General features: G+C 33.3%; 1 protein-coding gene across 1 annotated transcript in view; it reads left to right on the top strand.

Annotated features, from left to right (window-relative positions):
* LOC106136360 (lachesin-like) overlaps positions 1-16,360 on the top strand; it is a 48,106-nt gene that overhangs the window by 13,087 nt on the left and 18,659 nt on the right. Inside the window, exon 4 of the mRNA XM_060946208.1 lies at positions 13,085-13,274. Within this exon, the coding sequence (XP_060802191.1) occupies positions 13,085-13,274 (190 nt within the window). The remainder of the gene's footprint in view (positions 1-13,084; positions 13,275-16,360) is intronic.

The following is a 16,360-nucleotide window of genomic DNA, read 5'->3' as shown; positions in this document are numbered from 1 at the left end:
TATTTAAATCTCAATTCTATCATAAAGTCAAACAGCTGAACTTGGCCCGTCAGTCTTTTCAAGACTGTTGGCTTTGTCTACCTCGCAAGGGGTATAGTCCTGATTATATGTATGTATGGATTATTTAGACCATTATTAGTTTATGCATTACTATAAAACTGCTATGCCTATGTAATATAAAGGATCATAAAACTTAAAAAAAAAACAAAAATATCATCAAACTTACATAATTTTGCTAGCTCGATAAATTTTTCCATCGAAATATGATATTTTCTGATAAAATTATGAAATGGATAGTTCCCGGACGGTCGTTTGCGTATGTTTTGCTGCGCTTGGTGCTGGTCAAGCCATCAGCCGCCTTTTTGTATCGTTATCGTCGTCCAGCATTAAATATTCGTTTCTGGTACTACAGGAATATGGAAATTGGAAGACACTTTGGTTTTAAAACAAATATATTTTTTCTTTAATCATATCAAAAGTATTAGTTCAATTACAGTATCTATGTTAACTACACATGAAAGACTCTATCGCTCAGATAATTAACCTATAGGTATATAAAAAAATATAAACTCAGATGAGAATGTCTTATTAATCTAACCCTGGATTCAATTCAGCACAGCCCTGTATTGTTTTTATTTTGTAGATGATTGCAATTTAAATTCTATTCATCCACGATTCCACATGGCTTGAGGTAATTACCTCCATGACATTATTTTAACTTTGTTTATATATAACAAAAGAGGAGACTGACTAACTGATGGATTGACATATCAAAACACAGCATAAATCGCTAGCTCTAGAGATTTGAAATTTGGCAAAGGAAACTAGTGGAATTTTTCGTTTCACGCAGACGGAGTCACGCGTATACTCTAGGAACATCAGATATTTCAGCAATGGCTCCATTAATTTTTTTCATGTTTTAATTGCATCATTCTTTGCGAATTTGGCGTAGGGTTCACTTTCCAACAATTCTCATTTCACTTTTTCATTTCCACAGAATCCTCAGTTTCACGCCTATCGCCTCTTGTATCATCCTTCAAAATTACAAAAATAAGTTAATATAAAAGCGTAATTACGATACGTCTGTTCCGGTCAGCGGAAAGCGGTAATATTAAAATTTATGCAATCGATAGCCAACGCCAGCTTGCATCAAACCTGCAGGCGGCGTCACGTGCCAAGCGTTTTGGTAAATATATTGTGTGCTTTTCGTTTCCCTATTTTGGCATCGATGCGCTGGGAATCTTTAGCTATATGAGAATTGTAATAACGGGACAGCTGAAATGTTATTATATCTTTATTAAACATTCACATCTTTATCCCTTATAGGGTAACAAATAATGTCGCATCACAATTGTTTCGCGTTTAAAAAAAATTGTGTATGTATGTGAGTGTGTATGCTATTAGAGAATATAATTGTTCATAAAAATAATAGGTAAAATAGGTTTTAATTAATTAACATTAAGGTAATATAGGCTTTCTCAATTTTTTTAGATCATTTCTGTAATATAACTACCTACGTGTGTAGCGAACTCCTTCAATCAGTTAACTATAAACCGTATATCCATCAACGTTAAAATATATTTATAGTAATAGATTTTATAAAATTAATATAATTTACAATATTATTATCATTGGGATAAATTTGGATATTGTTCATAAATTATCTCAATATTTTGGAATGTTGGTTTAATTTTAGTGACATGAATAGGAAAGCTGGGTAATTTTGGTATTTGTTTTGTAATTAAATATTATTCTATATGCATAGTACGGAAAATTGAAATTGTCGATTCATTCAATTATATTTATGGGATGAACAAAATAAGACTTTAAAATTTACCACTAATGCACCAAAATTGCCGGTTTTAGGTAAAAAGCCATGAAAATTATTATGATGAGAAAAAGAGAGGAATGTGTAGTTAGAGATTCCCTTTAATAATTTATAATATTAAACTTTTAACTATCAAGTGTGTCCCTGTTTGCATGGCTGTTATTTCTAACGAGGTTTTATTTGAGTTTGTGCTTTGAGCACTTTGCTTTGGGCACGAAGCACGTGAATCAAAACTCCTTGCATATTTCAACAAAATTCCGCGACAATTTTCATTGCCAACTCTGCTACAAACTATTCCTCATAACATATTTTCGTAGGAAATTTTCCCGGATGACATACAGCAAACATAATTCACAGGTCACTTTAACTACGGAAATTGCGTTTTATATAAGTTTAAATTTACATTTTAACATGAAAAGTTTAGCACATAAATTGTGGTTATAAATAATTTTTCATAATTTGTATAGGCCTTTCAATTGGTATGATTTGATGATTAATCGGAATGATTACATTGTACCACTAATATGTAAAAAAGGTTACCGACATTATCTAACAAGAACAACTAACTTTTTTGATTGAGTAGTTATGTTATATGTATAAGAAAGTAATTTAGAAAAGTCCTATAAGAGCGATGTTTCAGATACGAGTAGAAGCTTGTAAATACTTACTAAGGAAACTAGAACATCTGCCAATAAAGTTTGTTCGTAGTACTTATGATCCTTAATGTAGAATATCTGTACTTAGGTACATAATTCTATCCGTTTATGCCTTCAGACGTCAGTGGACGGATTTCCTATTAGTTTTCACTCTAAATAGGACATTTATCATGAAAGTTAAAGAGTGGACTAGCATTAATCCCCAGCAATGTTTGGGTTCCCACCATCAATCACGACAAGAAAAAATAAACTTTATTATACGTAGTATGGAAATACCATTTATAACATATATTAATTCGTTTTATTATATTTAATTATTAAGTTTTATTAATGAATAACTTAGTTATTAGTACTTACTAATGTACCTATATGAGATCCGAGAGATAACGATCAAGAGTATCGTGTTATCTTTCTATAATTACTTTTTAAGTAGTACTGGCATTAAAATTAACACTTTTCATCCCCCAAATTCCATTGTAAAGTAACTTTTGTTAGTGAATTACGTCCGTTCCAGGTATTCCCAACTCCTAAATACCGCTCAAAATGGTAGGAGTGACACTTATTAAGTTATTTACCCTGTGAACACGGCGTCTGTGCTCTGGTCGGAATTCCGTCCACGGAATGCACCCAAATACTGTCAAAGGTCTGTGTAGTAAACACAGACAGAAGGTGATCTCTGGATTTTCTTTTGAGATTCACTAAATAACAAACTATTTAACTGTTATGTTGCTAGTTTGACTATTATTATATTCGTTTATTTCTCTTCTTAGCATGTCGACCAATATGTCCAATACTGTTGTATGATCAAACATTTTCAATTACTTTGAGAATCCATATAGAGTGGTAGTGAAATCAACTCAATTTATTGTGCACATTACTTATTTTAATGAAAGATTTTCTTCTCACCTCGATCATACAGCTATTCAGCTATGTGACGAAAGAGACTGGATATAACTAAGTTAAATTTCTCAGTTGTAAAACTAGATAATTTTTCTGAAAAAACAGTAAATTTTTCACTTTACATATACCTTGCAAATACCTGGAATTATAATTTTAATCCTCGCCTGCAAGTATAAAATGTTTTTTTACTCGTAATTTATCTCTTTGAACCGCACACATTTTTCATTTATATCTTTTAGATTTACAAAAACATTTTCAGAGATAACTTTCTGTCCCTTTGTGTTCATTCCTATGGCGGGGGGCAGGTGAGGAGGGGGCGGTCCTACCGCGACATCTTCATGGACGCGACTTCTCGAATGTTTCGCGTGACAACTGTTTACGTTCCCCGTTGTGCACCTGTGCCATTCCCCAGTTTTTGCATCACTTGGCAAGCAGAAATTGCTTGCGAAATTACTTAGGTACCTACAGTCGAAAACAATTTTAAAATATTTCATGTTTGGAATATTAAAGACGTTGAAAACTAATAAGGTACTACTATTATAAAGGCGAAAGTTTGTATGGATGTATGGATGTTTGTTACTCTTTCACGCAAAAACTACTGAACCGATTACCATGAAATTTGGTATGTAGGTAGCTGAAGACCCAGAATAACACATAGGCTACTTTTTATCCCAGAGTTCCCGCGGGATTGATAGGGTTTCCATGCGGACGAAGTCGCGGACGGCCTCTAGTAAGGTATAAATTTCTTTGTCTCATGACGGTGTTTAAAAATTTAAAGTCATGATTTTTTTATTTACGTTGCATATTTTTGCAAATAAATAACTTTTTCTGTAACCATCTCAAAACTTACAGTTCACGCTAAAACTTAAAATAGATTTTCTTTTAAAATGCAGTCAAAAGAAACAAAGGTGACATTTCCATTTTTACAGAATATCTTTCAAAGTAGAACGCGCGTCACTTGTCCTATTTGCTCAGGCCCGACATCACAATGGCTGGATGGCCTTTTTCTATTTGAACTGTGGGGTTGTAACACCTCTTAAGTGTCAAGGCAAATTTGAGCGAGGTTACAAGTGCGCGGAACCGGGATCTTTTAGATGTTTTCGCAAATAAATAAAATATGCTATGTCTTTGTTATACGTCTGTTTTTTGGCGCTTAATCAACGAATTTTACTCTAATATATAAAATATATAAGTACCAATTTATAGAGGCTTCGTGGGCTTAAAACTTTCCATATGCGAATTTTCTTTCTCAACATAAGTAATTTACTTTAATTATCCAGATGATTTCCTCTGATAACTAATCCTATTTGTAAGATATACGTATACTCCTCATAATTTTCCAATAAGTAGATTTTTTGCACAGTTAATAACTAAAATTAATAGCTTTTACATTTAATAATAGTTTAGACTGCAATTTATTATACTACGTCATATCGCTAGTACCAATTTATGAAATTCATAGCTCAAAAAATTATTGAGAAATAAATCATTCACACGCCGTCGGCAGACACGTCAGTTTGGTAAAATAATAAATGCTAAATATTAACCCATGAAAATTAATTACAAAAGGTTCCTTTTATTTTATTGAAGCAAAATAAATAAACGGGTAATCATTCATTGAGGTCAGTTTGGGCAATCAAATAAATATTGACCTACTAATTGTTTTTTGTGGAATCGACGGCCACCGTGTTGACAGAGGCTGTGATAGACGATCGTTTTTTGCCGAATCCAACCCTTTTCCCACCCAAGTTACCATTTCGACACATTCGGATTATGTTGACACAAAAAATGGCAAAGGTTTACAAATAAGGTAAGGAAAATGTGGGTTTCTCAAGTAGATTGTATCTACATAACGTAGTGTACGTAGTCTGTGATTGCTTAACGTTAACTCTATCGGGAAAATTTAGCCGAGAGGTTTTTAGTGCTTAGTTTGCTTGGAAGTTTCGTAAGCAGTTTATTTTTGAAATACAATGCTTTGTAATTATGAAACTTATGCTGTTAAGATGTGAAATTAATTTTATTAAAAGGCTTTTTTAACATTGAAAATAAATCCTTTTTGATTACGCCAAGTGCTCTTCAGATATGGAGTTCATACTCTGTAATAAGATTTTCTAGTTTTTATAATGAACTGCCTAACTCAATACGGTCTTCCTGACAATACTTCATTAAAAGTCTAAATTGACATATCAATATTGTTACATTAGAAAGTGAAATAAGGATGAATTGTGGAATTCATCCTTATTTCACTATTTATAGTTATTGCATGGATCGAAACGTTATATTAATTTTACACGAAAGAAGCCGCCGTCAAGAGCTTGTGTAATTCTCAGGCCTAATATTATATTAAAAACTGCTCGTAACTAATCATCCAGCCTTGTGAATTCCCTCCCGTATTTTAATTTACATCGAAATGCTTAGGAACTTGAAGAGGCGCAGATTTGTAATTGCAAATCAATACAAAATACTTTATAAGTCCTTCGGATTGCTCCGACTTGTAACTTGTAAATATTTATGAGACAAATTATCGCCTTCATAACATAAATTATTATTTACTTTTAAGTTATATAAAAATTGTCGTTTGTCTGAATTGCTTATTGACTTTTCGACTTTGGTATGATTAACTTATAAAACCAATGTTTATCACTAAGGTCTTACAAGAGCTTAGTCCTTTTGAAAGAGCTTAATGGCTTAGTATGTGAATAATAATTATTCACAACATTCGGTAACACATAAACATGAAACACCACGATACGATATCCAAACACAGATTCCAAAATAGATCCAGAATATGATTACCAAATATCCCAAGCCATTAAACTGATCTCAATTAGAAAACTGATTAAAAAGAAGAAACAAAATGTAAGTGGTAAATACATAAGATGTAACAATGACTACCAGTATTAGTGCGTACAGTGGTCCTTGTTGATTTGAACACCCCTCAGCCAAACTAATTATATTGTATGGATAGCGATCCATTTACCAAAATCGTGAAAATTTAATGCGACCTGTGAGTATAATGTTTTATGCCCACCATTGCCTATATAATACACAGGCTCGTTTGAATAAGCCTTCAGTCGCTGTTAGCGCCGTAAGGTATTTTCAATATGGGTAATTTCGCCTGTAACAAATACTTCAGCTGCTTTATTGCATACTCCCGGATTAACTCCGTATGAGCGTTGAAAAACGAATGAGGCTTCTGTAACATACAAAAACTCCTGGTATTTTATCTTAATTACTTGGAAATCTTTGTACGGGAAAATCCCTACCCTTATGTTGTCCATCGTTGCAGAACTTTATGAGCGGATTACTTTTATGGCGGGATTAAATTCCCGTTTGCGAAATGTTTACAGCTGAGAACTCTTGCCCATCTGCGATAGATTCCCAAGTTATTGCTTATAATTTCTTATTTTGATGACACATTAAATTGGAAATTTACTGTTTTCAAAAAATTGTCCTTACATACCTACTAGAAATTTATAACCTACCTAACAATAACTTGATTTGATTTTAAATAAACATAGTATTAATAAATCGATAATTTATTTAAATAGTGTTAGTAAAAGTTGTAAGTCAGAAATTAAAATTTTGTTTTCAATTCTCCTAAAGAATGCTTGAAATGACAAAGAAAAAATATATAAAGTCATGTTTATATGAGTAAAATTTCAATTTTATCACTTACCATCAATTAAAATATCGATATCAGATTTAATATAAATTAAAACCAAATTAATAATTATTAATCGAGCAAAAGGTTAGGTATGCGAAACATTAATGAAATCCGAGAAGTGAAAGAATTCTCACAATTCTAAAGTTTATAATAATCGCCCGGGCACCTCATGCTATGATATTTTAGGAATTTCATAACGAAAGCTGGGAAATTTACCAGGTAGGTAGACGGTTGTTTTGCGAAAATCAGTCAATTGTAAGTATAAATGAAACAAATCTGATAAACTCTGCAGACGATAACAACGATGGCGTAGTGGTGCTAGTTTTAACTTTTGTTCTTACCAAAACTTCTGAGCCAATATCCAGTCTGGCAAGATTGAAAAATAAGTTTTTTCTTCTCATGCGGTAAAAGTCTGAATTTTATAATTACAATATCTATGTCTTACATGTATTTGTAAATCATTCTCATGTATATTGTGAAAATATTTGGCGAAGCTTTTACGAATGGCAGTCTATCAGACAATATAAAAAATAGGTGGTGTTAATGTTAATGATGAAAATCTTGATTCATTTTGTTGTTAACCCAAAAGGAATCTAAGCACATCAAAGGGCAGAGAACAAAGCTTCAGCGAACAATATTGTTGTTACAACAGCCCTTACTTTAACCGTTGTCTCTATAGCACTAACTTTAAACCATCTCTAAGAAGCTTCATTCTTGGCACCATAAACACATTCTTCGACACATAGTTGCCTCCTGTCGCAACTAACGTCCCCTAACACTTAGCTCGAATACCCGAGGAATTCCTCCCAGGAATTCACCTTCCTCCAAAGAGCCGTCCACCGCTCATACATAATTATTTCGCCTAAATTTAATATCATAAAGCCAGACCGAAACTAGCAGAAATTCGGCGCGTCTAAATATTGCAGCATTATCTTGCTATACTGGATTTATGACGCTCAAAGGATTATCTAAAGCCTCAGTAACATTATTTCTCAGTTCACGTTTTGTATAAACACAGCTAGTTTAATAATGGCCCTGTTAGCGTCGGATGGAAAAGTTATGAAAATTGTATAATACTTAACAAATATTTGCTTAAGTTGATGAAGAGTGTTTTATTTAACTTTTAAACTAGCGGATTAATTGCAGTTCTCTACTATTATGGAGTTATTGTCTTTGAAAAATTTTAATTTTAACTTTACCCATAATAGAGTAAACACTGCTATCTTTCATGGAATACCTAAATAATAGAATGATATGCAATCTTATCAAATGAATTCAATATTAATAAAAACTAACTACCATCTAGGTACTTCCGTCGCTTTATAAACAATCCATCCTCGTTGGAATTCTACAGGTATCTGCTTAGAAACAGAATATCTTATGAAGATAAGCACTAAACATATTCTTACCTACAAATAACTATCAAAACATCAATACACAAGAAGCGCGTTAGCGGATAACGTGCCAAATCTCGTTGAGGGTAAAATAAATAATACATAAAAGGAAAGTGAGTGGAGTTGAGGGGTAGAATCAACAAGTGAATTATTTCTTAATCGAAAAATCGGCAGGCATTACTCAGCGTTTTCTTGTTGTTAGGCTACAGGTGCGGGGCGCGTTTGCTTATGGGTTTCTGTTAACATATAATGCCATCAAAAATATCCTGTAAAATAACCCAAGTCTCGCAGCTCAGTCTTTCTACCGTAAAAAGTTGTGAAATCCATGTTATACCAAGTCGGTTAATCTATTTAGTTTCTACTTAGAGGACTTTCTGCCTTAAGTTATTACATAAGTTATTATCATGCCAATTTTAAAAATATTTTACGCTTAAACAAATAGATCGACTTCGACATCGCATGATTTGATTATAAGTATGTATCACACTACACAGCACGACGAGCCAGCAACCGAATTCCTCACCAGAGTCTATATGATGACTTAATATAATTTAATTTGAAATTCGTCTAAACTTTATAGTAACTACGGTTAAACTTAAACAATACAGATACATTAGGCACTCAACGGATTTACACTTTAAGAGAAGCAGCCTCGGTAATGTGTTTCCTTAGTGTCTATTCAAGCCTTACTCACAGTTATTTCATATACGTATCAAGTCAGTAAAAATAAGTTCTATTGATGCCGGGAACCACTCGGATAAAAATAGGACCACTCCATCTCTTTCCCATGGATGTTGTAAAAGGCGACTAAGGGATATGCTTATAAACTTGAGTTTCATCTTTTAGGCGATGGGCTAGTAACCTGTCACTATTTGGATCTCAACTCTATCACTAAGCCAAACAGCTGAACGTGGCCTGTCAGTCTTTTCAAGACTGTTGGATCTGCCTTCCCCGCAAGGGGTATAGACGTGATTATATGTACATATGTATGTGAGTGAAAGGGATTTTCTAGGGTGTATCTGTCGTCGCGATTTTGATTAACAAGTGCCAATTTCATAATAATATTATGGCAAACGTTTTATGCGAAACAAATATTATCAACTTGTAAATTATTAGTTCTCGATAAGCAAAGTATATTAAAGGAATGATATTTATTATATTAAAATATTCAAGTACGATTGGACTTATTTTACCACTTGTTGATTTCATAGAAAATACTTATATGTTTTTGTAGGTCGAAATGTCTGATACCTTTTGCAAGTGGAAATAAGAAAGAAAAAACAGCTTTTTATTACTCATACGTTGTTCTTAAGATACTTGTATGAGTATTAAAATCAGACTTATGAAACTCTTGAAATGGGAAATTTTCCCTGTCCATGATAGGGAAAATTTCCCATTTCAAGAGTTTGAGTCAGAAAATTTGCTCAGATCAATTTCAGCTTGGTCGTAAATAATCCGTTTCAAACTGACTAAATCCAGAATGTGACAAGCATACAATAAAATACACTTATTTACAGGGCGACAATCTTATATATAAAATTCCCGTGTCACAATGTTCGTTCCCATACTCCTCCGAAACGGCTTTACCGATTCTCATGAAATTTTGTAAGCATATTGAGTAGGTCTGAGAATCGGCCAACATCTATTTTTCATACCCACAAAATGTAAAACAACGTTTGCCGGGACAGCTAGTAAAATATATATTTTTATCTTTTGCTTCTACTTTTTTAACAATACTTTTTAGTACTCGTATGCAGAGATCGTGGCAAGTGGAAAGGGGTAGTCTCTGCCTACCCCTCCGGAAAAGAGACGTGATTTTATGTATGAATGTTTTCAACGATATTACGCCTTGGTTGGTCTTTTCACATCGGTTCTGGTCTCCGACTTAAAAAAAGTTTAGAATCCAACCGCAGCTATGTTTGTAATAATGAGTCTTTTCTGAGTTATTTATTCATAATAGCTTTTTTGTAAGCAATTCCTCTACGGTGCGCAAAACTGATATTAGTGCAAACAGTGTCATTCAAACTCAGCTTCTAAATTCGTCGATTCGAGCAACACATTTGAAATAAAACAAAGACTGTAATTCTAGAAATGGTTTCAATGTTCGTTCTGCTTAGCCATTGTTACCGAAATCCGAAGCAGAATAAAATCAACGGGTATTAACCGTACATTGGCAGTTCAACACTGCCGCTGCAAGCCTGCATTTTCTGCACAATATGGATGTGGCGCCATTGTCATCGACTTTACGTCCAACGTATAGACAAAGGATGGTAAAATAATTATTGATAATTGATGTATATTTTTCAAGCGGTTCATTGGAAAATATCATCATATTTATCGGGGCCTTCACTTCTCTCAGACCTCTCTATTGGAATCTACAGTCACGAGACTGCACAGGCTAGTTTGGCGGATGGCTGATGGTGGAATTAAGATTTTCAAATTTCTTAATTGACTTTTATAATTTGCGCGGAGAGGGAAGGAGCAGACAAAACATCATAAAGTCGATTCCCATATAATTTCACGACCGTTCATCACAGATTTTTGTAGCAGTGGATTCTGAATAACTGGATCACGATAAGCTAGCAAACCACACACAATACCTAATCACATCATATTGAAACTTTACGCATAAACGATTCATGTCACACGGGCACGAGATTATAATAAAAATACGCAATCATGTGGCCGGAGCGTGTCACGTCCCATTCTCGCTTGCAAAACTGAGACTTCATTTTACTGAAAGGTATCAACAGGTAAGTGAGCCATTTGTTTCCCTTCCAACATTTTTCGCCAAGGTGCCGTAAGATGTGGGAACGAAACCATAACAATGTTAAAATCCAGAAGATTATCTGAAAATGTCATTTCATCCTTTACAGGCCTCGTACTTGATTAGGTTTTCTTTTTTAGAAACATTCTTGCATTTGAAATGTTTAATTCTCTTCGTAATTGTATATCTGCTTCTTTTTTAAAAAGTTTCTTCCAAGTTAATACCAAGTGGTTGTCATAGCCATCCTGATTTTTATTCTCGTAGGCTTTAAAATTAATGTGTCATATTGTAAATAACAGGCATAATATACTTATTCAAGTAAATGTAAGCAAAATATAGGTAATATTTTTTATGATAACATAAAAAATATTACCTAGAAGAAAAAGAACTGAGTTATGTAGAAACCAAACCTTTCTTTTTCTTTGTAATTAACTATCAATACAGTTAGATTTCAAAGCACGAAGTTTCTTACACGATAAAAATGTCTAAGCCTAGCCGGGAGAATATCTTCGAGAAAAATTCCGAGTAAATCTTAGTGATTTTATTATACCTGCTAAAATACGTCTCGAGTCACCCTGAGCGTTCCAGGAATTTCGTCAAAGTCCCTGTTGTTCTCGAGAACAATACGTCTTCATGCAACATTGGTCCTTACATTATTAGATTGAGGGACACCGCGTTATATAAACTATCGGATTCCGATCGGGCCCTGTAAGGGACACTAATCGATGTGGGTTCCCTTAATTGTTGCGTTAGTATAACCATGATCAATCGTACGCTCCAGAATGTTGTGACAATAAATTCTTTGTTATAATTGTTATAATCTTTATAAGTGTGCATAGTTGACATAGTTAATATGGTGCCTATCCAGTATGGTATTAATGTTTACTTTACAATTTATTTTAATTAATTATAATTATCTAGTTATTATTAATCTAGTTATGTGTAAAGACTCATAGCCTGAGGAATTTATTATAATGGAATTGCTAAAATAATATTTTTTTCTCTTTAATATATTTTTTTTTATTTCAACATTCTACTATATTAAGTAACATTTTGTTATAACTTTCTTAGAAGAGTAAAAAAAGATGCGATCTATCTAAGATGCGTTATCTATATGTCTATACCAAACATAAATTTTAGCCTGATTTTACTTTCGAGAGCACTAAAGTGTAAGGTTAATAAATAACCCGAAATCCTTAACCAACCTTGGTCTACTAATTTGGTTTTAAATTATACATAAATACTAATTAGTCACTTAGAGTAACGCTGAATTATACGTTGACTTTATTAACAGATTACACAGAGTAAATGAGTTTAAGAAGCGGCATTAAGTTTGTTTTCCCCAGAGAGCTGGCGGTAATGAGAGTTTCCTTTGTGCGCGCCGCTGCGTAACCGCGGCCGCCGTAATGTCTCTAGTTAATATCAAGTGAAGCAACTTGTATGTATACTATATACTAGCTGTGCCCGCGACTTCGTCTGCTTGGAATAGTTATTTTGGGCATCATTGAAGCCCTCAAGTATGAATAATTTTCCCCGATTTTTTCACATTCTCCATTATTTTTTCGCTCTTTATAGTTGCAGCGTGATGTTATATAGCTCAAAGCCTTCCTCGATAAATAATCTATTCAACACAAAAATAATTTTTAATTCGAACCGCAAAAGTAAAGTAAGTTCCTAGGATTAGCGCGTTCAAACAAACAAACAAACTCTTCAACTTTATAATTTACTATACTTACATATCAAATTTGAAATTTGATATGTAAGTAGTCAAGCGTGCACTAAAAGATAATAATTTTTCATTTTCATTTCCTCACAAAAAAACAAAAAACTGAAAGGTTCTAAAAGGAACTAATAGTTTACTTTCTTCTCCAGTTGGGTCACCTGTCAGTAGTGATCCCGCCAGACATAGCGGACGACGACGGCTCCGAGGCGGTGGCCCCAGAAGGAGGTTCAGTTGAACTTCGGTGCACAGCCACTGGCGTACCAGAACCTATCATATCATGGAGACGAACCGAGGGGCGTAATATCATCTTTAGGGATACTGCTGGGAAAGAAGTTAAAGGTAAGCATACTTCGATCACAATTTTAGTTGAAATGATTTCATATGATTACAATCAATTGATTGTTTATGGAGATATCAACATCAAATCACGACACTTTACCGAAGGTGCAGGCAGAGACCACATCGTCTAGCTTGCCACAAACCCTGTGCATTCTTCTACTTCATCCACATTGTAAGTTTTGCTTATTAAATTTTGATAAAAGGACTAGATGTCGATTAACCGAAGCATTACCTATGCGTACCTACCTATCAATTGTCAATTTCATAATCAGTCGTTGCAAAAGCATGACTATGACATGACAATAAAAATATAAAAATGTAGGATATAAAACGTCAATTTTCCTTTTGAATTTTATTCGTATCGGTGAGAAACGACTAAGTGGTAAAAAAGAAACAAGACTAATTTTGCATTCAAAGCCCGCTCGGGGCGGGCGCAGGTGCCGGAGCGGTTAAAACATTGGAGTTTTATGGGATTTAATAAGATATCACCCAAGATATTGGAAACAAAACGAAATCTCAAATAAATGTACAGCACAATGATCTAAATTGTCTGTATAATGAATGATGATTGTTTATTATGGTGAGATAAATTCGTAAATTTTAAGAACTGTTTTTAAGTATACGTTACATTGTGCTTCTTTATAATAAATTATGTGTTGATAACACAAGTTTCTTAAAATAAATATTAATTCAAACCTCCTCTTATGAATACACATTTTTTTATCAAATCTTTTTTTTATTACGAAAAATGTAACGGACGGGACCATCACTGGCTTTCATTTCCGTACAAAAAACGTGTTCAAAGAACTCAATTACTACTTAAACAAAATATTGTAGCAATCCGGGCTCGGGGAAGGAAATTACAACGAAGGGCTTAGTGAAAATCTGGCTGACAAAAGGTTGTTATCTCATAGTTATAATGACCTACCCTTCACAGAACGGTAGGTGAAAAGACAAGAGTTTAAAGCAATTATAGGACTAGCCGTTTTAACACATACCCACTGTTTTGTCCTTTTAATCGGATGTAATCCCACAATGTAATTTATACCTTAATGTAAATGTATAGAGGCCAAAATGGGTACTCTCGCGGGCCTATTTAAAACCTTTTCAGCTGTGTATTTTACGAATTTGACCCGTTTTATTTAAGCCATTAAGCGTAAACAAAAGACTAGTTGCGCTGTGTAGGGGTAGTAATAGTTAACAGAGTGTTGGAACAACGCTGGCTTGTATTAATTGGACATGTTATACACGCTTAACTTAACGGGAAAGATTTACTGAGCTGCTCAATATTGTACCTTTCTTTTTCCTTTTTGTGTCGAGACAGAAAATGTTTTTTTTTTCTTGTTATCGACGTAAACAGGCAGCTGAATTATTGGACGTTTTCTGAGTAAGGTTCATTGCTCTATAAGGGTTTCCCATTAATTATGTTTTATACGAGCATGTTATTGAGCTACGCAAATATTATGTCAAAGTAATAAAACATGTATGTATGTATGTACCTTAAGTAACACGAAGAAAATTATATATGCATACCATGAACAATAATCAACATGGGTACTTGGGCAAGAAATACTTGGTTAAAAAAAATAACAAGATTCTAAAATCTTTCTCTTATTGAATATTTTTATTGAATTTTACTAAAGAAAATCATACTTCTTTAGGTAGACCATAACAATTATTGAGTGAATTCAAATTTAAAATTAAAATAGGATTGCCTGCTACCAAATTCATTGCATGCTCTGTAAAGATATTTAGGCATTAATTGTGTAGGTGTAATAATATGCTTTTAAGTAGACTAATACGTTACCATGATTAGCTCATTATTCCCTGAATATACGGAAACGAACCAAAGAGAAGCCGACAGCTCTTAATTAACTCATTATAAAACATCAAATGACAATCGAGTCATTAAATTATCGTAATGAAGTATCCTTATGGGGAAAGTAGAAATTTCATGGATTATAGAACTTTTACACTTTTACTTTTTGGTTCCTTAAATGATAATAAAACTATAGACTAGAGTATTTGATATAAATTTTAAATTTAACCAATGAACTGGACAACATCACCAAAGTTGACAAATATATATTTGCGGCCGTATTTATTTATGAACTGAACTACATGTACAAGTTTGTATTAATTTTCTATGTTCTTCCCAAATATTGGATTTTCTCTTTCTCTGTTCTATAAATGAATAAATAAATAATAAATTCTTTATTTTTTCTCCACAACAATAGTTCTTACGTACAAGCTCAAAAACCAAAAAAATATGTATGGAGAACTGACACCTGTGCTAGGTGTCAACCTCCTTTGTGCCAAATAATGATTAAAGGGAAGTTACTGTTACGTGGTTTAGAAGTGCACTAGAAAGGATTATCCGAAATTCCCACGGGAAAGGATATTTACGAGATATTTCTTTTCAGGCGGCGGAACGGCGAGCGTACTCTAGTCTGTTCATAAAAATAATATAATAATTTTTTTTTTTTTTTTTTTTTTTTTGTTTTTTTTTTTTTTTTTTTTTTTTTTTTTTTTTTTTTTTTTTTTTTTTTTTTTTTTTTTTTTTTTTTTTGGCGGGTAGCAGCTAAAAAAGTTAGACGTGTTTTTGTTATCCTCTTTAATTTAATTTATTTTTATTATAATTCTACATATACTATTAATGACAATTGCTTGTAGCTTAAATATTTTGTGAACAAATACCTGCCAGATATTGTTTTCACCTCTCCTCTCACTTTATCACGCAATTTACACACTTCGCTATAATGGATGTACTAAGTCAGCTGTCTAAGAACATGAATGAGATGAAGGAACTGTTTGCAGAAAAAATGGCTGGTTTTGAAGAGTCTTTAGGCACACAGTCGGAGATTCCTGTTCTTTATAGTGAGTACAACACTTTCAAAACTTTTATCTGGAAGGCTGTCTCTGATGTCAATAGGCAACTGGAACTTGTTCTCTCTGTGCTAGAGGAAACCGAAATGAGATCACGTTCATGCATTCTCTTAATTCATGGTTTCATTGGCAGTAAAAATGAGAATCTTGTTGAAGATGTCAGAAAAATATGCTGTGACAAGCTCCTGATCCCCATTACT

This window comes from Amyelois transitella, chromosome 10, assembly GCF_032362555.1.
Source record: "Amyelois transitella isolate CPQ chromosome 10, ilAmyTran1.1, whole genome shotgun sequence".
Taxonomy (NCBI): domain Eukaryota; kingdom Metazoa; phylum Arthropoda; class Insecta; order Lepidoptera; family Pyralidae; genus Amyelois; species Amyelois transitella.
This window is presented reverse-complemented; position numbering and strand designations above follow the sequence as displayed.